The following is a 26,139-nucleotide window of genomic DNA, read 5'->3' on the forward strand; positions in this document are numbered from 1 at the left end:
TTTGCCTTTTTTCATACAAATAAGTATCTTAGTCTAGCAAAGACTCTTTAAAATAAGTAGAAACGCAATTTTCAATAACTATACACAAACAAAATCAACAATCAAACAGAACACGTTTAAAAACCTACACTCTTTTATAAAAATAGTTCCATAACGGTAATCATTAAAATTCGGACACAAAGTGTTCTGCAGGTATCTCTTTTATTGATATGATTTATTATAAAAAAATAGTAACTGGTACAATTAAATTAATAAAATCGAACAAGTTTAAAACAAAACAAAATAATGTCATTGCAATTATTTGATTTATTTGTAATAAGTAAAGAAAAATTATATTAAAGCAATAAATAAAGAAAAAAAGCAATAAAAAGGCAAAATAAATAAAGACAAATTAAGAAAGAAAAGGAAAAAAGACAATTAATTAAAAAAATTATTTAAATAATATAAATCCATTATTTTTGGTTTGAATATGGTAAATAATGTTGGGCTTTGTAAAAAAAGCCTTTTTGAACATATATTATGCCTATTTGAAATAATATACAAAAATAGGCGTTTGGTTGGCATATATCTCAAACCATCGATACTTGGTACTAACTAGGCACACTGCAATCAGGAATTTTTCTAAATAGATCAACGGTATGATAGTGGCTGCATCATCTATTGTTATTCATCGATTAGAATTTTAATTTAAAATGTTTGAGCATTTAAAAATACCAAGCTAAAACTGGATATAATATGTATACAATTTATTATATTTTAATTAAAAAAATGTAATTCGCTATGATAACATTACTTTGTTTAAATAACTATTTTCAATAAATTCTTTACTTCAAATCAATAAAATCAATAAATAAAACAGATACCTGCATAACTCTCCTCTCCGAACCTACACAAACCCATCCGAAACGCAAAAAACGAACGCAAAACACGCAAGTAACTCCCTCTACCCGCTTAACGAAGAAGCAGCGCGCTAGCTAACCACTAGCGCCACCTGTTTCAATCCTGCCCGTTCTGCTGCACCAGTTCCCTGCTGTCGACGGCCATCGGCTGCGGCCTGTACAATTCCTGCTCGTCCTGCTCCACGTCTTTGGCCTGCTGCTTCGGCTGGTCGTCGTCGTGCGGCGCTGTCTGCCCGTAGGCAGCGTTCTGTTGTTCGGTGCGGTTCTTCTCGCTCTGGGGCAGCAGGTGGATCATGCTGACGGGGATGGGGAAGCCCGTGCCGAAATCGGGGTAGAAGTTGTGGGCGAAGGGGGAGAACATCTGGAAAGGGGGGATAGTGAATTTTAATTTTTTGTTTTTTTAATGTCGATTTTTTCGAAGTGCTTTTTATATACAGGATGGCGCACCTCAATAGCCTCGGTTGAGTTATACGAAAACGGAAAATATAGAAACAAAATATTTTATGGTATATGTGGGGAGGCAATGTACTGCAATTTAAGAGTATTTTGAAATATACAGGATGTCTCAGAACTAGATCCATACCAAGTTATATTTTTTACGTAAAAAAAAAAAAAATTTAATTTAATTTTTGGAGTCTTGGGCCCAAAAAGGCATTTATTATAAGGGTTAAATATGTTTAAAATCTTTGGTTTTAATATTCCCAAAGATATTTAAATATATGCATGCTGCAAAGGAATTGATTATTAACACCCTGTACATTTACTTTTAAATTAATTCTTGTGCTGAGTTTAAAAAGGTAAAGAAATAAACTTTACTGGAAAATATTGCTTGCTTAAATTTATACAGGGTGCAAAATTGGTGATCTATTTTAGGATTTATTTTACTAAAAACTTTGTTCAAATGCAACACCCTGCATTTTTTTTTAAATAGTCGAAGCAAAGAGGTTGTAGCTTCCGTGTTTCTTTCAAACTATTTTATGGTTTCCTATACCTATTTATCTCAGATTTTTGAATAAAAGCGATTTTAAATAAAATGGCAATCAGGATGGCTGGTATCGTCTGTGGCAATTTTAGTAACAAATTAGTAACTATTTTTCAAAATCGACATTAGTTTATGGAATTATTATTTAAACAGTTTACTAAATTTACCCACAATAGTATAATAAGTATTCTTTATTTTATGAAGGAAAATAAAACCGTATCTGCTGCCGGCTGGTGCATGGCGGAACGAATGGATATGTTACTAGTGATTTTATTTTGTGGCTGAAGGTATTTCTTAGCCTCAAGAGGTTATGCTTAAAGATATCCAAATAGGAATCTTCCTGATAAACGAAAAAAAAAACTTTTGTTGAAAAACTACTTGTCCTATTTCGCAGAGTGTGTAGTTTATAAAAAACCTAATGAGGCAGAAAACTGCCGTTGGAGGTGAAGAAATTAGATTTGCCGTAATTGAGGTTCTTTTATAGAAAAATCCATTATAATAACTGGTTGTCGTAAAATAAAACAAAGAACTGCTTCTTCATTTTTCTCCATAGAATCATAAATACGACGATGGCATAAATATTATTTATTAAACTATTGTAGTTAAATTAAATAAAGTAAGCTGGTATAAATTTAAATAAAGAGGCTATAAACTAATTTCGATTTTGATAATAGCTACTAATTGTCAGTAGAAACTTACCCTGACGACACTAGCCCTCTTGGTTGCCATTTTATAGAAAAAATTTTTTTTTTTATTCAAAATCTGTGCCATATAGGTATAGGAATCCCTGATATAGTTTGAAAAACATTGAATCTGCTCATTTATTAAAAAATACATTTTTTTTTTTTTTATTTATTTATAAATAACTGTATATTTAAAATAGACCAGCAATTTTAGATACTAGGCCAAAGGCTGTAACAAACACAGTAAAATTCCTGTTTACCTTTTAAACTCAGTAGAAACCAATTCTGTAATGTGCAAGTGTTCAACATGTTAAGCAAGGTACCGACATGTTTAACCCTTATATTAAATACCTTATTGGGCCCAAGTATCAAATGAAATAAAACCGCGGGTGTTCCTCAGAAAAACTGTTATGGATCTTAGTTCTGGTTGCAATAGCGCTGTCAAGTAATTTTAAGTGCCTGTTTCTACATCTTCCGTTTTCTGCCGGGCGTGCGCCACCTACCGAACAATGTGTGGCAAGCTGTGCCTTGCTGCTCCCAAGGCGTTGAACGCTATATAAAGGAGCTATTATTATTATTATTATATTTAAAGTTTGATACCATATTTTTACACCCTATTTATGCAATGAGCCATAATCTGTTTATTAAGAGTAGGTGAAAAATACTTTGCACAATTTGTAACAAACCACTCAAATACAAACACTACAATTTAAATAAAGCTTGCAATATCAATATAACTAATTACACTTACAGATGGTTGTGGTGGTTGTTGATCCTGATCCGTACTCGACGGTCTCGCGTTGGGCTGCATCTGTTCCGGTTCCCTGTCGATTTTCGCCAGATTATTATTATTCGCTCCCAACGAGCTCAACATGTCCATAGGAGGGTTGGGTCCTCCTATACAATCCTTCCTCAACTGTTCCAATTTAAGACTTTTGCCGTACTTCCCTCGAACGTACATCAGGAGCGAGTTGTACGGTATACCGAATATTCTCGAGGCTTGGCTGGTCGTCATCTTCTTGTTCCAGACGTGCTGCAGGGCCTCGGTTAGTTCCGCGTTGGTCCAGGATCTGGGCGGGCCTCCTCTCGGTGCCGAATGTTGCCCTTTTGGTCTCCCCACTGGAATAAATGGGTTAAAGTTAATTATAAATTCGTTAAATGGGTTTGGGATAGTGCGTACGTTTCTTTTTGGCAAACATGGGAGTGTCCACGACGCTTCTCGGATCGCCCATGTCGAAAAGTGGGTTTCTGCAACCGTCTAGTCCAGGAGGGAATAGGCCTAGATGTGAATCGAGTTAAAAACTGAAAGAATAAACAAAATATACAGAAAATTAAAAAAAAAAAAAAAAAATAATGGAAACATTTTATTTATTAAAACAAACTTCAGGTTTACAAGAAGCTATTATACTTATTAGTTCACCATATACTTGTAGATTCTGATGTTATGTTGACTACGTTTAATGTTGAAATTTTATACGATGTTTCGGCTTTTATACCTGGTGCTTCACAAAAGTAGCTTATCCCTATAACTTTTTTATTTTTTCAGATAAAAAAACGAGATTTGGTATGTTAGTGTATGACATAAGTGGAATGATTGACGTATTCAATTGTTTTTGGTCACTTCCTGTTCCACCGGAAATTACTACTTTCGATTTTTAAATGACACCTTCAGTATTTTTCAAAATATTCAGACCTTATTATTTCAGAATTTATTGGGAGTAGAAAAAATATTGATACCTGGGTTGGCGTTGGTTTCTATGTAATTTACAAATAAATAAAGCTGTGTCTCTTTAGTTGTCCAGTTTTAGTCAATATTTTTTAATTCTCTTTCGTGTCGATTGCTGATTGAATTGAACCGAAATGGCTCAAAACGAAATAAGTAAATTACCAACAGATATTCAGGCTGAGACGACAAACGCCATATCAAACTACTTCGTCATCGAATAACGCTTATGAAAGAAATACAACATTTTCAAAAATGGAAAGCAATTAAAACATTAGAAAAAGGGAAATAAAGTTTTTAACCTATCCTCGCTGTTCAAAAGTATCAATTAATCTACCTTTGCGGTAAAAGTAGGTACTATTTTATCTACTATTTTTGATAGATATAAGGCATTTTAACGATTTAACTTTATGGAAAAAAAGTATGCAGAAACCTAAAATACGCTGTTATTTGTACAGTTGAATTTTTGAAATGTTAATATAAACATGCAGTGTTCAATGCATGAATGGCCAGGTTGGGTTATTTAGTCGTATTTTAGGATGTGATTACACAATGTGAAAATATGACGTATGTACCAAAGTTATGATGCAGTCACAAAAGATTCTTTAAAGGATAACTCTAGTTAATTTAATTTTGATTTGATAAGTAATTTTTAATAAAATAATTCGAATTTTTTATTGTATCCATTTCCAATCATTACTCACAAGTCCGGATCTAATTGCTAATAATTATTAAATATTCTATCATAAACTCAATTTGCAGTTTCTATAAATTGAAATCCAATGCAAACCTACAATTGCATTGAATAATCGAACCTCTGGATGTCCGTAATATATGGAGAAACCAAGTCGTATAAGCTAATGAGTATTTTTTGAGTCCCTTAAATATTCAACCAATATTAAGGGGTAATTTTCCTTATTTCTGACTTATTGATTAGACGAAACTCACGAATATAAATATTCGATAAACGGTAATTAGACATATTCTGTGCATGTATATCAGATATTACCGATTCCGACGTTAATATTAACAAATAAAATTTATCAGTACAGATATATTACGAGCGGTAGAGACCGTCTAATCACACGGGGACATTTCTTTAATGTGTAAGACTTCGGCCGCATGAATTTTTGATTCGATAAAAATTCCTATTTTCGTGATACACGTCATTATAACGAATTAAAAGTTCGTTTACACGTAGTTTCATAAAATTAGTTGGCAACTTTGTCAGAATTAGTAGTTATATCATGGAAACTTTTTTCAGTAGTATTACATTATTCTGTTGAAAGATATGTAATCAGCTTTAACGTTAAAATATATATCTTCGATATCAAAGAAATTTAATGTATTTCTTTGATAAAAATACCTTAAATTATCTCTTCTTTTTTAATATACTGAAGTTCACAATATTTTTAAAGTTTTATTACAACGTAATAAGAAATACTCCAACCAAGAGTTCAAGTTTCAAATGAGAAATTCCCAAAGCTGTTTACAGCAACATTAGAAGAAATCTTCCGTCAACTGGACTGAACCAACAAAGGATTAAAAATAGATGGAGAATATCTTAACCATCTAATTAAAAAAGTAGAAAAAAGACTCAAAGTCTCGGTCTCAACGTTAATACAATATTAAACTGTTACACGTGTTTCGCTCATATACGAGCATCATCAGACAAATACAATTAAAATCAATCCAAATACACGTTCACATTTTACAATTAAAACAACACTCCTGTCAGTGTTGTTTTAATTGTAACTAATGAATCCCTCAATTGTTTAATTAAAAATGTGAACGATATATTTGGATTGATTTAATTGTATTGATAATGCTCGTATATGAGCGAAGCACGTGTAACAGTTTAATATTGTATAAATGTTGAGACCGAGACTTTGAGTCTTTCACCTGAGTCTCTTTATGAAAAAAATGGATGCATTCTTTAAAGATTTAACCATCTAGAATTCGCTGATGACACAGTCCTAATTGCCAATAGTCCTGAAGGACTACAAGCACAAATGCCAAAATTAAACCAGCAACAGGTAGGATATCAAATGAATTCAGAAAAACGAAATAATCATACAACGAACTAGTAGAAAGAAAGGGCATTCTAATAAATAACACAACACTGGAAATATTAGAAGAATATAATACATATTTAGGACTTCTTGGCTCGAGACTGGATTTAATTAATGGAATTGCTTATTGGAGAAACTCAATCATATTCAAATGTAGAATGCGGGTTTATCTAAGAAAACATTCGACAATGTGTAATACCAGTCACGACATATGAATGCGAAACCTGGACACAAAACAGACATTATAAGGAAACTACAGTTCTCACAACTCTCAGTGGAACGAAATATGCTGGGATAACTAAGAAAGACCGTAAAGAATAAAGTGGATACGACAAAAGATCCAGGTCATCCAGGATGTCAGATCCAGGATGTCATCAACATAATCAAATCCCTCAAGTGGCAATGGGCAAGACACTTGGCAAGAAGGAGGGACAACAGATGAACCACAAAAATTACAGCATGGTACCCGCGAGGAATTAAGAGACCTAGAGCAGACCAAACCTGAGATGGACCATAATATTGGGAAATTAGCAGGGATAACTTGAGCCCGCATAGCCAACAACACACAACAATGGGTCCAACAACAAAGAGAGTACCTAAACATATGAGGAAGGCTACACCATAACTAGAAATGGTTGAATAAGCTGAAAATAGTGATGATGATAAAAGGAACTCAAAAAATTAAAGAGTTAATGAATTGGTATGATTTTGCAATTGTTTTGACATCAGTAGCTGGCAATCAATAATCTAAGGTCATATCACACTGTGCTACCAATTATTTAAATCATTGTTATTGTTATGCGTTGTCGATCGCTCCTCAATCTGACAACATACTTAATTGAGATCGGTTGAGAGAAGTGAATAGAAGATATAAAAAGCTGTTGCCTAAATAAAGTATACGTTGCTCTTTTCAATACGTTGGTCTTTCAAATCTTCTCATATGGCTCAGAGTCGTGGAGATAAAGAGTTAAGAACGAAAATATTGATTTCTTTAGGCTTGATGAGGTGCTACAGGAGTTGCTTAGAATTATAATTACACCCTGGATTCACCAAGATTCCCTTCTAATCAGTCGATATTGGAAGAGTTAAGTGTAACCACCAGACTATCATCATTATGCATGATGAAGGTGTTTTTGATACGTGGCGAAAGCGGGAAATGACGTGCAGACAGGCTCATAGAGGTGTGTGGTTCGTGAACGAACTAGTTCCAATGAACTATTTCGACCCCGGAACTAGTTCCTCAGGACCTATTCTGGATCGAGACTGTGACCGACATATAATTATATGCGGCGGCGACGGATCGGCCAGCGCGCGTAGCCCGATGGTAGGCAGGAGTGGGGAGCGCCAGCCGTACGTTATCGGATCCGTACCTAAAGGAACTAGAGGAACTAGATAAAAGATTAGTTTACGTTTGGATCAGTCAGCGCGATTGATGCTAGCCTGCTAGGAAGGTGTGGGGAGTGCCAGCCATGCCGTATGTTATCGGATCCGGACCTAAAGGAACTAGAGGAACTAAATAAAAGACTAGTCTACGTATGGATCGGGCCAGCGCGATTAATGCTAGGCAGGCGTGGAGAGTGTCAGCCGTATGTTATCAGATCCGGACATAGCGGAACTAATTAAAAGACTAGTTCACGGGAATCTATTCAGTCGGCAGATCCGAGATATAATACAAGGCGACTACGATGGATTCGGCCTTATTGGTCTATTTCCACAGCCGGCGTAATTACCACAGAAAATTGTCGTGGATAGGTACTGTTTTTGATTTTTAGTTTATTTTTTAAATATTTTATGGGAATGTTTCACTTTAGGTCCCAAAAGTAAAATTAAGAAATATCTTATAAAACGAAGTAGATATTATGAATTTTTAGACAAAAACAAAAAGCTTGAAGTGAGGAAAATTCAATTTTTCGTAAAATTTTTGTAATATTTGCTCCAATTGATTTGTGATATAGTTTTTTAAATTCTGATTTGAGTTTCTTTTTTATTTTATTATCTGCAATAAAACTTACCGATATGTTTTTAACATACACAATTACACGTCTTGTTATATCTCCGTACATTATAAAAATTATACAGATCATACTGTGAATAGTTCTGACTGACAACGAAACGCATTAGCAAGCAAGGGGGATGTCAATGTGAGTCGGGAACTATTGTGAACTAAAGACCTAGTTCAAGGAACTATTCCTTTGGAGGAACTAGAACTAAGGAACTAGTTCCTCCCAAGGAACTAGAATTCCCACCTCTAGCTCATAGTGATGAGAGAAGTACAGGGAAATAGAACTAGAGGTCGATCGCCTATGAGATGGTCTGATCAAATCAAACAAGTCACAGACCGACCCCTTCACGTATCGTTTCACCAGGCTGAAAATCAAGAAATGTGGAAGAAGAAAATAGAAAGGGAAATAGAGGCATTCCAAAGAAGTTACGAGTCAGTCACGACATCGAGAGAGAGAGAGAGAGAGAGAGAGATAAGGTATAATACATCATATTGTTGTATTGAACGAATTTCATAGAATGCACCAACATACATTTCACCACCTTAAACAAACTAATGTAATAATTTGAAACAATGGACTGACCCAATCAATCAACATCGTTTCCCGCACCAAACATTAAAAGGCAAAAAAAAAATTGCTCTATCGTAATAAAATTGCAACTCGATTAAGAATGGGCTGGTTGGTTGGTCAAGAATTCCGAAGACGCATTTGCATAATCTATTAACCGAGTGGTGTTAACAAGCCTTTAGAAAAATCGACTGCATCGTTTTTACGAAATCGAACATCACACAGAAAGTCGCTGCGTTGAGGCAAGTCATCGTGTCGAAATATTTTGCTCGAGGAGCAGCTAAATAAATCTACGAGGTTCGTTTAAAAGTATTTCGCGTAATTTTCTAACTAATCGAAATCTTTAAATTCAACCAATAGAATTGGCGAAATACGTCAATTTACATATCAAGGGGGACATTTTTTGAGGCATTTGTTGTCGTGTTACTTTCAACCCTTTGACCCCCAGCGTACCTACCCCTAAAATTTTAAATGGCAACCCCTATTTCTTTTACCATATTTGTGTTCCTTATAAAATTCTACATAAACTGCATTATTATTTTGTCAAAATTGTGATACTTAACCTCACAAATGAATGAAATGTATTTAATATCTAATTTTAAAACGGATTGCATTCACCGCCTCATAGAACAAAATGTTTGTCTTCGATATCGCCACTACAAAACATGAAGTAATTTAATTTTTATGCCGTTTTCAAAAACAACATTCTCGTTTTGCTTATTCCTAATATTTCGAACAAATGATAAGTAGGTACTTGTTCTTTATTTTCCGACTCCTGGTGTTCATTATTTATTTCATGTTCTTCCAGAATCAGTAAAATAAGCTGTGAAAGTTAATTTCATAAACAATTTTAATAGTTTTCATTTATTAGTGTTGTTTCTTAAAATGGTTTACACTATTGCTGAACGCATAGAAATGATTTTCATTTACGGAGCTGAAAATCGCTGCTTTGCAAGAACGGCGGCCGCATTCAACGAAATATATCGTGAAAGAAATGTTAGATACAAGTACATATTCGTGAGTTAGTAGCTAAATTTGAAGAAACAGGGTTTGTTTGCAATAAGAAAAGAAATGAGCCAAGACTGCTCAATGAAGCCCCTCAGACTGAGATTCTTGGTGAAGTTGCTATGACTCCTACTACGTCCCTTCGTAAAGTTGCAGATCAAACTGGACTGTCGCGTGAGTCAGTCAGGAAAGTATTAACGCTTCACAAATTACATCCATACAAACTCTTAATTACTCAAGAATTAGGGGACTATGACCCGGACAGACGTATTGAGTTTTGCAAAATTATGACGGACAAGATTATTACTCAGCCCAGGTTAATAAAGAATATCTGTTTCAGTGACGAATGCACTTTTTACTTAAATGGCATGATCAACAAAGCGACATCAATCCTCACATTATTAGAGAGGCGCAATACCCTCAAAAAATAAATGTCTGGGCAGGTATATTAGGCAATCATATCATCGGTCCTCTCTTCATTAATGAAAATCTAAATGGTGAAATTTATGCAGAAATGTTAGATACAGCTATAGACCTCTTATAACTCGTGAGGGGTGGAAAATCAAAGGGACACCAATGGAAATATTTTTCTGGATGAGCATTTGCTGCACTTCCAACAGGATGGAGCATTATGTACGCCCAGTATGAGAGTTGTTGGATAATCATTACCTAGAGCAGTGGATTGGTAGGAGGGGACCCATAGATGGCCACCTAGGTCACCAGATCTGACACCGCTGGATTTTTTCTTATGCGCAGTAGTGACCGCAGTAGTCTGCCGGTAGCCAGGCGGCCCGCACTTTGGTCAGGAGAAGCAGAAGATATATTAAAAAATCAGCTTTCTTAAAATTCTTGTTTTTCCGACTTTGCTAGCTCTTGTACTATTATATTTTTATTAAGGTTAGATTAAATTTGTCGAAAAAGTGTCAAAACGTACGTTGTTGTAAGATCTTTTTCAGTTGACGGGCTGGTATAAAAAATTTGCGGATGAAAAGTGGTGCGAAAACTCTATGACCAATCAGAGCGCCGCCGATTATTCATAGATATTTTACTTACATTTAGTATGTGGATTTGTCATCGCTAAAGCCGAAACCGTTGGCATCGGTGGAAAACCTAACGGTGATTGGTTCTCGATTTCCTGCTTCAAATTCATCACAGACTGGGGTGCCGACGATATAGGCGATGATCTAAACTCCTTACCATTTCCCTGGGTACTTAAATCCAATTCCGGACTGCGCAGACTCGGTTCCGGCGTACTGGTTTTCAGGGGTTCGTCCTTTATTATGTGTTTTCCTCTTTCCTTTATTGATGCAAAGGTTCTCGGCCGTTTCCTCTGGACAGGGTGATCCGGATTTTAATAGTTCCGGTGGTTAGATCTTGAGGTCCGCACATTTCTCCAGAACGTCTTCTAGGCCTAGAATAGTAACAAAATAGTAATCAAAATGAGGTAATTTTGGTAAAACATTAAGACCTTAATTTAGAAAAAAGACTATAGCAAGTTTGGAGTAAAAAATCATTGGTTGGATTTATTATCTATACTAATATATAAAATCCTTAAGTGACTGATTCACTGATTAATCACGATCCTGCTCAAACCACTCAACGTAAGAAGCTCATTTTTGGCATACAGATTGATTCTAGGGTGTAGAGGTTCGATAAGAAGAGATTTTTCGAAATTCCAGTTCCAAGGGGGGTGAAACCACCCTTCCAATATTACAATATTTTTTATTTAAAAAACGGTCAAGTTTCCGAAAAAAAGCTTAAACACGTATATTTTATTTTGTTTTTTTTTATATATTTTAAGATTTTTTAAAAAATGTATACAGGGTGTTTCGAAGAATCTGGTCATTGATTAATGATGATCCTGCTTGATCCTGCTTAAAGCGCTAGACGTAAAAACCTGATTTTTGGAAAACGGATTGACTTTAGGGTGCAGAGGTTCGGTAAGAAGGGATTTTTCGAAACTCGAATTCTAAGGGGGCGAAACCACCCCTCAAATATTAGAATATTTTTTATTTAAAAACCGGTGAGTTTTTCAGAAAAAAACCCTTAAACACGTTTATTTTATTTTGTTGTTTTACATATTTTAGGATTTTTTAAAAAATTATACAGGGTGTTCCAAAAAGTTGGGTAATTGATTAACCACGATTCTGCGTGACATAAAAAGCTTATTTTTGGCAAACGGATTTTTCGAAAGTCAAATTCCAAGGAGATATAACTACCCCTCAAATATTACCAAGTATGTTTAGTTAAGTAAGTTATTATGTAATAATAACGCCATATTATTTTTCTCATGCTGACGATACAAGAAGGTTAGATAAGATCCTTGGCGGTCGCAAATCTGTTCTCCGCGCGCATGACGTCACCGGATAGTAATTTTCTGTTTAGCTCCGCCCACTACGTGCGTAATATCTTATCTAGGTATCTTGAGGGTATGTGGAAGAGCTAGTGTAGCCTCATAATGTTTAAGAACTATTCCAATTAATAGCATTGAGTAGGATAATGATAATTATGATACAACTAAAACTAAATAACTAAACAAATAAGATAGCCTACAAGGTCATAATCGTTGATGGTTATGGTTAAAAAAATGTCTTACAAGGAATTGAAGTTGTCATTGAAAGAAATGCGTCGGAACTATATAAATTATTTATCTCTAATAAGCAAACTTGAGGTGGATTAAAACTTAAAATAAGAGCAGTACCACCGTCTTTTAGAGGTAAAAACATAATTTGAAACAATAACAAAAAATGATATAAAAATATACATACTTTAATTGTTTTCTTCTTTGGATGGGAGACTGACACTCGGACCGTGGAATCAGCGCATCAGGAAACGAGAGCCTGGGCATATGAGGTAGCTTAACTGGCGCATCGTAATTGTTCCCTATAGGCGAAAACGGCGACGTTCTCTCCACCGGATTCCTCGCACTCACATCCGGAAACTTATTTCCGTTAGTGTAAAACTGCCTGTCGTAATCATTCGGCGAATTCACGGTGTCAGCGTATGATTCACCGTACTTATCGACTCTTTATCCACACCAAACGGATCCTGATTAGCCAGGCCTCGTATCTGCAGACTCTCCGCCGCTTTGATCAAGTTCTGCAACTGGTCCTGCACCACGCTGATCTCGCCTTTGTACATGAAATCGACGATGGCCTGTACTTCCAGCCGCAGAAGTCTTTGAGCACGATGACGGGGTGCTTGTAGGGGTTTTCAGGAGAACACTCGCTGGAAGAATGGCGAGCAGGCGCTCAGAACTACTTTGTGGGCGCGTACCGAAGTTTCCGCACAGACCAGCGTCACATCGACCAGGGTTTCGGCTTGGAGGAGGGCTTCGAAGGCGGCTAGGATGTGAGACTGATGGTTGTTCCATCGCAACGAGTAGTGGGACTGGGTCATGGTGATTTTGGTGAAAGGTCGTCACGCATGAACCATGTTTCGAGGAATATCTGGAACAAAAGGACTTATTAGTTTAGAAAGCAGGCGAAATACGTTTACTTTTGAGTATTTTCTGGCTTTTGACATAATATTATTATATGAGCCCTTCAGTGATGAAATATTATGTATTGTTTTTTTTTTAAATTCCTTGTTTAAGCTTGATTTTCATGCATCCGTTATACGTTGATACGATGGTCCGACGGTGCGCTGATTGATCATAGCGTTTTCGCGCCACTTTTTTTATCCGTAAATATTTTACTTCAGCCCGTCAACGGACCCGTTCATACGATAACCATAGATAAAAGAAAATAATCTTCTATTAAGATAGATATGAAACTTAATAGTAAAATTTTGGGCCAAAGCGCCCCTCCGTGTTCTTAGTAGAGACTACGTTTAACCCAGCGCCTTCGCCTTTTCTGCTGTAAATATTTTTTATGTTTATATTTGATTTCAAAGGATTTAGTTTTAAAGTTACATTGATATATTAGTATATCAGAGTAATTTTAATAAAACATAAGAATATATATATTTTACAGTTTATTAAATATAAATTTTGACTACAAGGTAGAAAGTAAATCACAATATTTGATAAAACCTATAAGTATACCATTTTTACAGTTAATAAATAATAAAACTATTTCTGACTATGATATTTAAAATTTAGATAGACAGAATATTAAACAACATACCGGGTATTTGCAGACGCAGGCCCAAATTCAATAAAAACCAAAATTTTTCCTGCGAAAATCGGGCTTTTTTCACAGAAAAGATATTTTTTGATTTATCAACAATCATTGTCAAGTTGACAATATACAGGGTGTTTCCTAATTAGTCTAAAAAATTGTGGTGTGATTCCTCATCTGTTCTTAAAATAATTTTTATATAACCATTGGGTCTAAAGTACTTCCTTTCTGATCTACAGGGTGTTAAAAATTAAAAAAAAATCGATATTTTGCTTAACATAAATAGTACACTACTGCTTTTTTAAAGAAAATATATTTTTTTTCTTGACTGGCCATCCTTTTTCAACAAAATTGATCTTTTGAGTTTTCCTTGTTCATCAAACGGTTGCCGAGAAAAAAATAAATATACTTATTAAGAGCCTGCCTTAAGCCGTTTTCTAACGATTTTTTATTTTTTAGATTAATTAGGAAACACCCTGTATATGCATATCACAGGCAACCAAATAAACTAGTAACCTCTAAAAATTATTTTTCCTACCACTAGCGACATATCGTGTTTTTAGTGAGTACTAAATTATTTTATCAAAATTTTACCATATAAGTTTCCAGGCAATGTACGATAACAGACGTTTTGACACTTTTTTGACAAATTTAATCTAACATTAATAAAAATATAAGTAAAATAGCAAAATCGTTATGGAAACGAAAATATAAAATAAGACCAACGTATATCCGATAAACGGAGGCATGAAAATGCAATAAATTTAAAACCTGCGTTATTTTCTAACCAATCAAAGTCTTTAAATTCTACCAATAAAATTAATATCGTATCAACGTATCGTCGGACAACGGATGCATGAAAATCAAGCTTTATAGGCTGCACCATGCAATTGATTTCAACAAATTCCGACCGCAGCGCTTCAACGGAAGAAATAAGAAATTATCAGTACACAGTTCATGTCGATTGCATTAAAATAATATTGAAATCGCGGCTTTGTCATAATATCTAAGTATTTTAGTTTTTTGCAGGTGCCCGGTGGCGTAGAAATACAGGCTCTCGTCTACCAATTTCAAGGTATGGGTTCGAATCCTACACCCGGCATTTCATCAGCCGACTATTTTTATTAAAATAAAAATAGTTTGGGTACCTAGGTCGACTCAGCCTTAAATGAGTACTTGGGATTCACAATCCGGAGGTAATAATAGGCGGTTGAAGCGTAGTGCTAGCCACATTACCTTCCTTGTATACCGAACGGCTCTAGCATGGCAAGTTGTACCTTGCTACTCCCAAGGCGTTAAACGCTATATACGGGAACTATTATTATTATTATTTAGTTTTTTTGCTAGTGCAGTTATTGAGATTATAAAACATTCAGGTATGAGGTTTGTGTGACGTAACGCTGTTTAGGGGGGTAGTAAAAAAAGTGAGAAAGAATTCGAACTAGGAGTCGTGTTGTGTTGTGCCAATTTCAAATGTTAATAAAATTGACTAAAAAATGTAACGCGTAAAGGAGAGCGTGATTAGGGCGTTGTTGGGTGCAATAGCATTCAATAACTCAACTTTTCCGGATATTCAACTCTCCCGAATTATAGCTTGATAGTTTTTCGCACCGATTTGATCAAAAGCACAAATGGATTCAAGCAGTTCGACTAAACAAGTGAGTAAACAAAGTGCTCGTTACATAATCAAAAAATTAAATAGAGATACTGAGAGGATAAAATATAATTTGCAATATTAATTGTATATTTTTTTAATTGACAAGTGATTAATGCCGGGACCCCATTAGCCAACACGCCACGCCACGCCGCGCGGCGCCGTGCTACCCCACGTCATGAAGATCTGTGCGTAAGTTTTTCAATTTAGTTACATGTATTACGTACACACTAGGCAACATGCCACCTCACGTCACGCCATCCATCTGTCCCATATCTCATGTGTACACTCTTTCGCACGTGGGCCCACGTGTTGCAACGTGGGAAGACCATCAAAAACTTTACTTTTGAACACTGAATGCGCGTTTCTAAAAATTGGTTAACTATTATAGTTGGCTAACATGGTTAGCGAGACGCGTGTTCAATGTTTAAAAGTAGAGTGCTTTAGTGTATTGTGGTGAATTAGTGTTTTATTTTGCTATCAAATAGTTGAAAGGAAAATATGTTTTCACTTGCTGCCTGTTTAAGCGAGTTTAAAATAAGTAATGATGTTTTAAACAGGTTTACACCTGTTTCTCAGTGCCGGATTTAGGTCTAGGCCAACTAGGTCCGGGCCTGGGGCGGCAGATTTTGAGGGGCGGCAACTTTTGAGCCATACCACAATATTTATCTTTTTTTTTAACTTTTATTTGTTCATAAAATATTTCGAATATAGCCTTAACCGATTACATATTTATTTACTTAACTATTGTTGTTTAAATATATAATTCGCTTGGGTTATTTTTTACTGCATTGTGCCATGCATCTAGTTAATAAATACATACATAACTCGAATATAAAAAAATAAATTCAAAAACATTAAAAAATTTATCAAAAACACGTTGGTCTGCACGAAATGAAGCTTGCCAATCACTATTCTTTGTCTTCCAATGAAATAAAATCCACGTTGGAGTCAATTTCTGAAGACGATACCGAAAAGCCTAAAACCCGATTAGATGCTTCTATAATGTTATCTTTCCGAAACGTTAAGCATTTTTTCTTCGTTAGGTAAATTTTTATTACTGTAAACACAACTTCTGACAAGCAGCGTCCGTTTAGGTTTAATGCAGAAGTGTTTACAAAAAATAACTATTTTATTTTGTAGATTTTTCTTGCAGTGCAGTGGCGAAAAACCCATAAGGATATTTTTGGATAGATGCTTCTAGTCTCCTTAAACAATTCAAAAGCCTAGAAATGGGTTTTATGGCGGTATTTTGGACAGACGTTTTAAATAGATTAGATGCGGTCAATAAAAAGTTGGTGGATATTGATCTACAACTTGCTGCAGATTTATATAGCTCATTGGAAAATATTTTTCTGAAATTAGAAATTTAGATAATACTAAATCATTTGAGGAATATGAAAGAAGGGCCATAGAATTGTTCGGTGAGAAAGAATATGCGCCAGATAAAGAGTGAAACGGAAACGACATTTTAAAACCAGTGATAATGAAACTCTGACGCTAGGGACGATTTTAGGATAAATGTATTTAATGTTATTATTGATAAATTAATCCTTGAAATTTCCTACAGGAAAAGTGCCTACAATTTCAACCAAATTTGGTTTCTTTAGTGATTTGTCCACTTTAAGTATTGACGACATTACCGATAAGTCAGACATTTAATAACCTGTTATCAAATGAATTAGATGGGTCAATGCCTAATGAATTAATAATACATTTTCGTGAATTTATAAAATGCATTAAGTCAACAAAACCATCTGCTAAGAGAGCTTCTTAAAGAAAGTAATTTATAAAAAAAACACTCGAGACCCGTTTCCAAATACTTTCATAGCATTAAGAATCTTCACATGCTTACTTTTATTACTATTCTACTGTTCTGCTGAACGCATTGAAACGTATTAAACTCATTTACGGTCCACTATGGAAACAGAACGTCTAAATCATTTGGCAGTTTATTATATTGAGGTCGACCTTTTAAAAACTATCAATTACGAAGAAGTAATTGATAATTTTCGCAAACAAAAAGTACGTAGGGAAACCTTTATAAAGCTATTATAAAAGACCTTATAGTTTTTTTGTTCATTTTGTTGTCATTTTATATAAATATTTTTAATATTTATTTTATGTTCTGTGCTGATCTGTCGGTCTATTCTGTTGTTGGTCCTGTATTCAAATAAATGTTTTTTTATATCCGTAATTTTTAATTAAAAAATGTTAAGGGGCGGCAATTTTTTTTTTAGCCGCAAGGGCGGCAACTTCGTTAAGTCCGGCGCTCCTGTTTCTAAAAAGAAAATTTTTAAAACATAACTGCTTATTCAAGTTGTGTACAATGTTTTTGTATAAAAACTAAACCAGTCAGTTCTCTACCGCCGAAATATAAATAATAAATTTTTATTTCATCTATGATAAAAAGACTACCCAATCGAATATTTTATCTTTCCAGTTAGAAAATATTAAATACGATCATGTTAAAAAAGTATATATTAAGACTTAATTGAATCCTGTTCTCAAACACGCAAACTTATTATCACATACAGAAAAACCAGTTAATTCCTGAACGCTAACTATGCTAAAAGCCTTTCATTTTCACGTTATTCCGACGTTTATCTTTCCTAATCGTAGGACAATAAAAACAAGTGAAGTTCAATAACTTAAACGCCAACATTCAAAAAGGGAACATGCCTTGCATGCAGGTATGTGACGAATTTTAATAATTTCGAGCAAAAAGCGTCTCTAATGACATGCAGAAAATCGCATGCTGTGCAGAAGAAAGTATTTGCCGGAGAATATTAGCTGAAAAATGGTAAAGTGTATCAAAAGGTATGATAAAGTGTGGTAAAATGGGTGTGTAATAACTATGGATAATTAATAAATAGTTCTAAGCAAGTAAGAGAGCTGGACGATGTGTTTCTTTATCACATTTTCCTGCATAATATTTACAAGAAATGAGCTCACATTTATTGCTACAGGGTGGTCAGTGTTTTCAGAAAGGTTTCATTCATGTCAAAGTAACCTACAGTATGTCCCGGATTGTTTTTCAAGAGGGAAAACTTTTTTATTGCTGCTGACATTTAGAGGAAAAATGCATTTTTCATAAAAAAAATTTGCTTGTTCTAAAATGCTTTTATCCTAATATACGCAGATGACTCCGTGTTGCCACAGCAAACAATAGGAATGAGTTACAAGACATGTGTACCCGCCTAAATATAGCTAGCAACAGATATGGATTAAACATCAACGCTAATAAAACTAAATTCATGAGCATTAGCCGTGACAAACTAAGGTATGCGACAACTGAAGCCTCAGCATAGAAAATCAACTTATAGAACAGGTGGAAAAATATCAGTATCTTGGCTGTTGACTGCATGCTGACTGGAACCTGAACCCTGAGCGAGAAATTAGAACAAGAATAGAAAAAGCGCGCAACGTTTCTTAAGTTCAAAAACGTACTGAACTGCAGAGACATCCAACTGCAGCTGCGTCTACGATATGCAAAGTTAGCTTTGTATGGTCCGTCACCTGCTCTATGGGGCTGGAAGCGTGGACCATGAAAACTAATACTATAAATAAATTAAAAGCCTTTGAGATGTGTGGACATACAGGCGTCTCTTGAAAATATCGTGGACCGATAGGGATAACTAATGAAGAAGTACTCAATATGATGCAGAAGGAGAGAGAACTTCAATAAATATAATTAAAAACAGGAAGACCTCCTAATTAGGAACACAATAGAAGGCAAGAGGGGAATAGGTACAAAACAGCTGTCATGGGCGAGAAACATCAGACAGTGGACCGGTCTGAAGACTATAGGAGGAGCTATAAACACCGCAAGAGATAGAGACAGGTTTCAACATGGCTGGTCGCTAACATCCAGTGAATGGATAGGCATCTGAAGAAGAAGAAAAATGGTTTATCCTGTTTATACTTTTTCCAAATCTCCATATCGTTTTAGAGAAAATGTAAAAAAACATGAAAATATTGAACGATTGTTCTTGTTGATTGAAATGTAAAAAAAATGAAAATATTGAAATTGTTTCATAGTCCTAAAAATCAAAAAGGCGTTTCTATGGTAATATCATTTCGATTTCATTTTGTCATTTTTTTTTGCTGTTGTTAAACTATGACACATTTTCAATAATTATTATCACCCTTTTCCAAAAGTATAATTGAACTTAATAAATTTGTGCTTCTTTAACATTTTAAAACAGCAAACAATATGATGTTAATTAAAATTCTATCAATACCAATATATCAAAGAATGAAATCAGAATGATATGACCATAGAAACGCCTTTTGATTTTTTGGACCTAGACTAAAATTCAACTATATTTTCATGTTTTTTTTAACTTTCTCTAAAACGGTATTAAAATTTGGAAAAGTGTAAACGGGATTAGCCATTTTAGAACAAGCAAACATTTTTACGAAGGGTGCATTTTTCTCAAAATGTCAATAATGGAGAAGTTTTTCCTTTTGTAACAAGAATCCCGGGACATACTGTACTTAAGATTTTTGTTTGGTCTTTTTTTAACCATATGCGGAATACAACAATGGTATATAGCCCACATTTTAAACATAATTTCTCTACAATTAAATTCTCCCAAAATTACAAAATTCTATATTTTAAAATAATTAATTTTTTATTTTTTTTTAACGGTCTCATACGATCAAATAAAACCGTTGTCATTCTATAAGTAAAAACTTCTCCAAAAAAATCCTTTATGAGTATTTCGCCACTGCACTGCAAAGAATAAATTTTACATTCATGATGAAACATCTAGACCCCTCTTAAATGTTAGAATTAAAGAACATAAACATTATTTAAGAAAGGGAGATTTTCACAAATCTAAGATTTGTCGGCATTCATGGGACAGAGGGCACAGAATAAATTTTAATAACGCCAAAATTATAATGAAAGAAGCGATAGCCTCTTTAAAAGAAAAAACAAAAAGAGGCTTTTTAATTCAATCTAATAAAAATAAATGTATTGCTCATGCATCTGTAGATGTTAATGTGTATGGCAAACTCGCTTCTTTCATTTTAAAGAACATAACATAAATAAAAGGTAACATACGTAAAATTTAAAAAATAATCATACAGAAAGTTTTATGTTTTTTGGTTTTACTTTATTAAATAATTGTCATCAGGTAGTAATTGTTAATTTTGAAGTTTAACTTGACATAATGTCATTTTAACAGAACGTCAACGGTTTCTTGTAGACGTATCTGTTTTAAAAAAAGCAAAGTGTTCTCAAAGAGTTGAATTTAAATATTTTAAATAGTTTTTTTCTTTATTCTTTGTATTTTTTTTGCTTCCGACAGACGGAAGAGATAAACTTTCCGGAAACGTTAAGCATTTTTTCTTTGTTAGGCAAATTTTTATTACTGTAAACATAACTTCTGACAAGCAGTGTCCGTTTAGGTTTGACGCCCAGAAGTGTTTACAAAAAATAACTATTTTATTTTGTAGATTTTTCTTGCAGTGCAGTGCCGGAAATACCCATAGAGGATTTTTGGAGAGAGATGAATCCACCACATAGGCACAAATTTGTGACATAGGTATAGACATTTTATAATGTAAAATTATATGCCATTACAATTTAAAGGCCGTTTTCTCCGATCATATGTTATTTTGAAACAGAATTATACAGTATGGTCGAAAAAATGACGTCTAGTTGCATTGGAACTGACGACCTGATGACATACAGCATATATGTAAGTAGAATTTTACATACAAATGTTGAACAGTTATGTTCATTTCCCAAACGATCTCTGATCATTTTTTTTTCGATTATGAAGGTATGAATAGAATATTACCTTATACGTTGATGGTATACACAGAATGATGTAAAACAACGTAATATATTATTTCTACAATATTTGAATAAAACACTTATATATTTTAGTAAGTTAAATGGATACTTTTTATCAACTTTATTTTATCAACTTAATTTTTTTTATCAAAATATTTTTTCTATTCAGAATCCAAGTTTATTAACTAATTTTTTTGTTTAAATTTCTATTTCCAACTGATGCATCAGTACAATCATTTATATTCAATAATCCTTCAACTGAAAAATTATATTGCTTTTTCTAAAATGGTTAATCCCGTTTATACTTATCCAAACTTCCATATTGTTTTGGAGGAAATTAAAAAATAATTAATAATAAGCATCATCGATTGAAATCAGAATAATTATATTTAAAAAAAAAATCCTGTTGTAAAAACTATCCGAGGAAATACTGTATAATAAGATATACAATATGATCGAGAAAAAAAACCGCGTCAGCGATGGCTACGAAATGAAGATCGCTATCAGTTTACATGTAAAATTATATGGAAAATGTCATTGATCGTCATTTCCAAGCCAACTGGACGCCGTTTTTTCTCGATCATACGGTATAAGAGAGATGCTGCCATAAACAGGCATATAATGAAGTAAAAAAGATGAGAGTGAAAATCTCAAATGTAGTGAATCTGATATGGATCATTTTCGGGACAGTGAGCCACCATGTATCTAATCTAATAATATCAAACCACTAATAGGAGAGAGTAATAGCATAAAGCATCAAATTGTTTATATCCATCTGAAGTCATTTATGTTTTCAGTTAGTACCAGTTTTTTGCGTAATAAAGAAAATTATTGATTAAAACGCATTCATCTGGTTTCCTCTTTATACATTGTATTAAGAATAAAAAATATCTGAAATGAAATTGTTTATAATTTTCCTTATTGCATTCTTAAAGAATACAAATAATATAGTCAGGCATATAGCATAATTCTGTGAATTCATAATACACGAAAACTAAAATTGAGTTATTTCGGATGAAAATAAAAATGAACGTATAACATGGAAACGTCTAATGACCCTTATGGCCATCACACAAATCATGTAAACAATTAAACGATCAAAATTTCTATTAAATTTGAAGTACGGAAGCCATACGTTAGTCACGAATGTACACGATACATTCTCGGAGAATGTCCTTTTCTACTAAGGTATATTTCTAGTTTTCTCAAAATATTTCAATACTTATGTAATTGATTTAAAAATTTGTGAATTATTAATAAAGAAAAGGTTTTTACATTTGAAGGGTCCAGAGGCAAAAAACTTGATTGAAGTGCCAATTTCTTAAATATTGTATTAAGAATAAATATATTATATTAATGTCACTATTAATTATTATTATTATTATTATTAGTTATTATTACTATTAATTCAACCTACAGCAATTTCAAATAAAAAATAATGGTAAGATAATTACAAAAAAAACCTATCTGTAAAAATTTTTAACATTCTCTAACTCTAAACTATGCATTTCCATACCCATGTTTGAGTACTAACTTTTTTATATTTTGATGGGAATCAATGAGTACTTTATTTAAAAATTTCGCAAGTTAATGATATTAACATTTTTAAAAGGTTATCTACTAGACTTGGATCAAGGTAAAATTAACCAAAATTGCGTTTACACCTCATCAGAAATCGACAAATATCAAGAGACAACTTGTAATGGGCATTAAAACTGCCTAAACTATTTCGCTAACATGAGAAGAAAAGTCAGTGGCGTAAATGCTTTTTAGAAAAATATTCAGTGATAACCCATATGCGCGTCCCTGTTGTGGCATTACCATAAAATTAATAATAGCCATCTATCAAAAAATGAAAACAAAATAATATTACCATAGAAACGCGTTTTGATTTTTAAGAAATGTATAAACGAGATTAGTTATTTTAGAGCAAGGAAATATTTTATAAAATTTGTTTTTTTCTCAAAATGAGAAAAAACGAAAAAGCTTTTCTTCTGTAAAGACGATCTGGGGATATACTCAATAATAATAAACTTTAAACAAGGTTATACAGATATATATGTTTGAATTTTAGTGTTTTCTTGAGCTGATAGATGATTTACATAGACAGCATTACAAAACTTGACAAAGAAAACGTAGAAAGAGACGTAATGACTTTTCTAGTAGAATGGCCCAAGGCGAGCATGCAAAGCTGGTCTTCGCGTGCGTATGTGACATATTGGACGAGGCACGTACGAAAATATTTAGGGTGAAGAGAGAGGATCTGTGCAACGTGGCGGGTTCCCAAAGGGGGGCCCCAAACTACCCTAACGAGGGAGACCGAAACAAGAAACGCGTAATGGGTAAAAATTAAAGCAAAGAGACAGCGAGAGCTGATTTATATGTGTATGTGAGCTATTTGGCGGCAGATTGTTTTCGAACGATATCAGGTTGCTGGTAGAAGTTGAACACGAGGTTTAACTTCTAATGTCAAAATATACTTTGCTGTTATTGCATTTTATTACAACAGAATTTGATAATTCTGGGATTTTCTAAATTTTTATGGGGGTAATAATGTAATTTTAAAAACAAGTAAATTTATTTTTTCATAGTCAAACAGTACTACGAGTAAAAATATCAAACATAAACAGGACAATACTGGTCTCTTAGTGTAAGATTTTGTGAAAATTTACATAAAATTTTCTTCTAATCCAGGAGGCCGTGAATTTTTTTTGTATTTATTTTCAGTGGGTGACTACAAAAAGTGGCTCACCCTATAGCACTTTTCATTTTTTCAGATAAAAAAAAAAAAAAGATATTTGAGTCAGTTAGTATATGACACATAAATTAGTGATTGATTGACGTATTTCAATAATTGTTATCTGTCACTTCCTGTTTCTGCCGGAAATTACTACAACTTTTTGATTTTAAATGGCACCCTCGGTATTTCTTTACTTTATTCGATAGAAAATTACACTCTGAATAGAATGGAATATCATATGTCAACGATTCTTACTTAAAAAAATTGTATTTTAAATTTCAATCTAAAGTGCCATGGCCGTATTAAAACGTTAACTTTTAATCAAAGAGCCTTGGAAAAATAGATTTGATCGTCTAATGTTTTTTAGTGTCTTGTCCTGGACGGTTAAAAGATGCCTAAATCGTATTTTTTAATCATATATCTCAATTTTTCAAATGGAACGAAGGTGGCTCATTAGCATATTTGAAAAAAGCATTTTTTACGAATAATTTGGTATAACACAGTTGATATTTCTCGAATAAAAATTTCGTTATGTTCGCATATTACTTGTTATTTCGAATAAACCCCTATGCGAAAATGTCAAAAAGTTGACACATGATATGCCATTCTATTCAGACTCATTTTCTATCGAATGTAGTAAAATATACAAAGGGTGCCATTTAAAAATCAAAAGTTGTAGTAATTTCTGGTGAAACAGGAAGTAACCGAAAACAATTGAATACGTCAATCAATACTAATTTATGTCATATACCGTATGATCGAAAATAAATGGCGTCAGCGATGGCTATGAAATGAAGATCGCTGTCATTTTATAATGGGATTTATAAGGGAAATGTCATCGATCGTCATTTCCCAGCCAACTGGACGCCGTTTTTCGATCATACGGGTACTAACATACGAAATCTCGTTTTTATCTAAAAAAAATAAAAAAGTTATAGCGGTCAAAGCCTGTCATTTTTGGCATATGACAAAATATATGTTTTTAAATAATGGAAACCATAGTTGGCCGCTGACTTCATAAAAAGCGTCATTTTAAGCTTTTCAGCGATATATTGCTATAATATTATGTTTTTTTCACAAAATTACTGAGTTATAGCCAATCCAAAATCTATGACTTCAGTCACCCCTATGTATAAATATTGTCAAAAAAAATCATATTTTCTTCAACATTTTTGTATTTAAGTGTCTCTAAAATGTGCCATTTATACACATGCAATTTTCATATTAATTTTTTTTTCTAACTGTTCAGTCCATTAAAAATTTCCTGTAGGTTCATATACGAAAAATCAGTTATAGTCGAACTAAAATGTTGCAAAACTTATTGTTTAATTTCTAGGTCAAAATTTTGAACATAAGGAAGTTTAAGTAACTTTATAGAACTCGATAAAAATTAATACTTATTTATGTTTATTTGTGAGTTTCGTGTGTTTGAAGTCCACTTAAAACTCTATAATAATTCAGATGTTTGCAATACAGGTCCTAACATGGATTTACTTGAGTATTTTTTGTTTGTTATTAGAGAGTTGTACTTACGTGGCGTGGAACTAATTTAAACACTGATGTTGTATTTTCAAGAGTACTCTACAGCATTTTTTGGATCAACATCCACCACAACCATACTCGTACCACAGATGAACGGATACTGGATATATGAAATATCAAAAACATATGAACTAGTAAAGTTAAGATTTTTTCTGATTGTACACATTTCTTTCTACAGAGAGATATATGTTGTTTTTTAAATTTATTTTTTACAACTATAGGTTGAAGAGATTTTGCAGGGATTTACAACCGATAACGCTCATGTTTTCTTAACGTTTATTACATACAGGGTGTAACTCAATCAGTTCCAAAAAGTTGGGATGTTAAAGATTCCCTTGT

General features: G+C 33.5%; 1 protein-coding gene across 1 annotated transcript; it reads right to left on the reverse strand.

The window, feature by feature from the left end:
- Positions 1-755: 755 nt before the first annotated feature.
- LOC115875600 (protein jim lovell-like) lies at positions 756-25,883 on the reverse strand. Its single transcript, XM_030891097.1, is given in 10 exon segments — positions 756-1,260; positions 3,316-3,683; positions 3,745-3,860; positions 10,984-11,187; positions 11,244-11,345; positions 12,703-12,925; positions 12,928-13,098; positions 13,101-13,149; positions 13,151-13,383; positions 25,792-25,883. Coding segments are annotated over 9 exon segments (1,680 nt in total). The 5' UTR covers positions 13,334-13,383; positions 25,792-25,883; the 3' UTR covers positions 756-996.
- Between the last annotated feature and the right edge of the window lie 256 nt (positions 25,884-26,139).

The sequence above is a fragment of the Sitophilus oryzae genome, unplaced genomic scaffold (assembly GCF_002938485.1).
Source record: "Sitophilus oryzae breed Bouriz unplaced genomic scaffold, Soryzae_2.0 scaffold_1390_pilon_pilon, whole genome shotgun sequence".
In the NCBI taxonomy this organism is placed as follows: Eukaryota; Metazoa; Arthropoda; class Insecta; order Coleoptera; family Curculionidae; genus Sitophilus; species Sitophilus oryzae.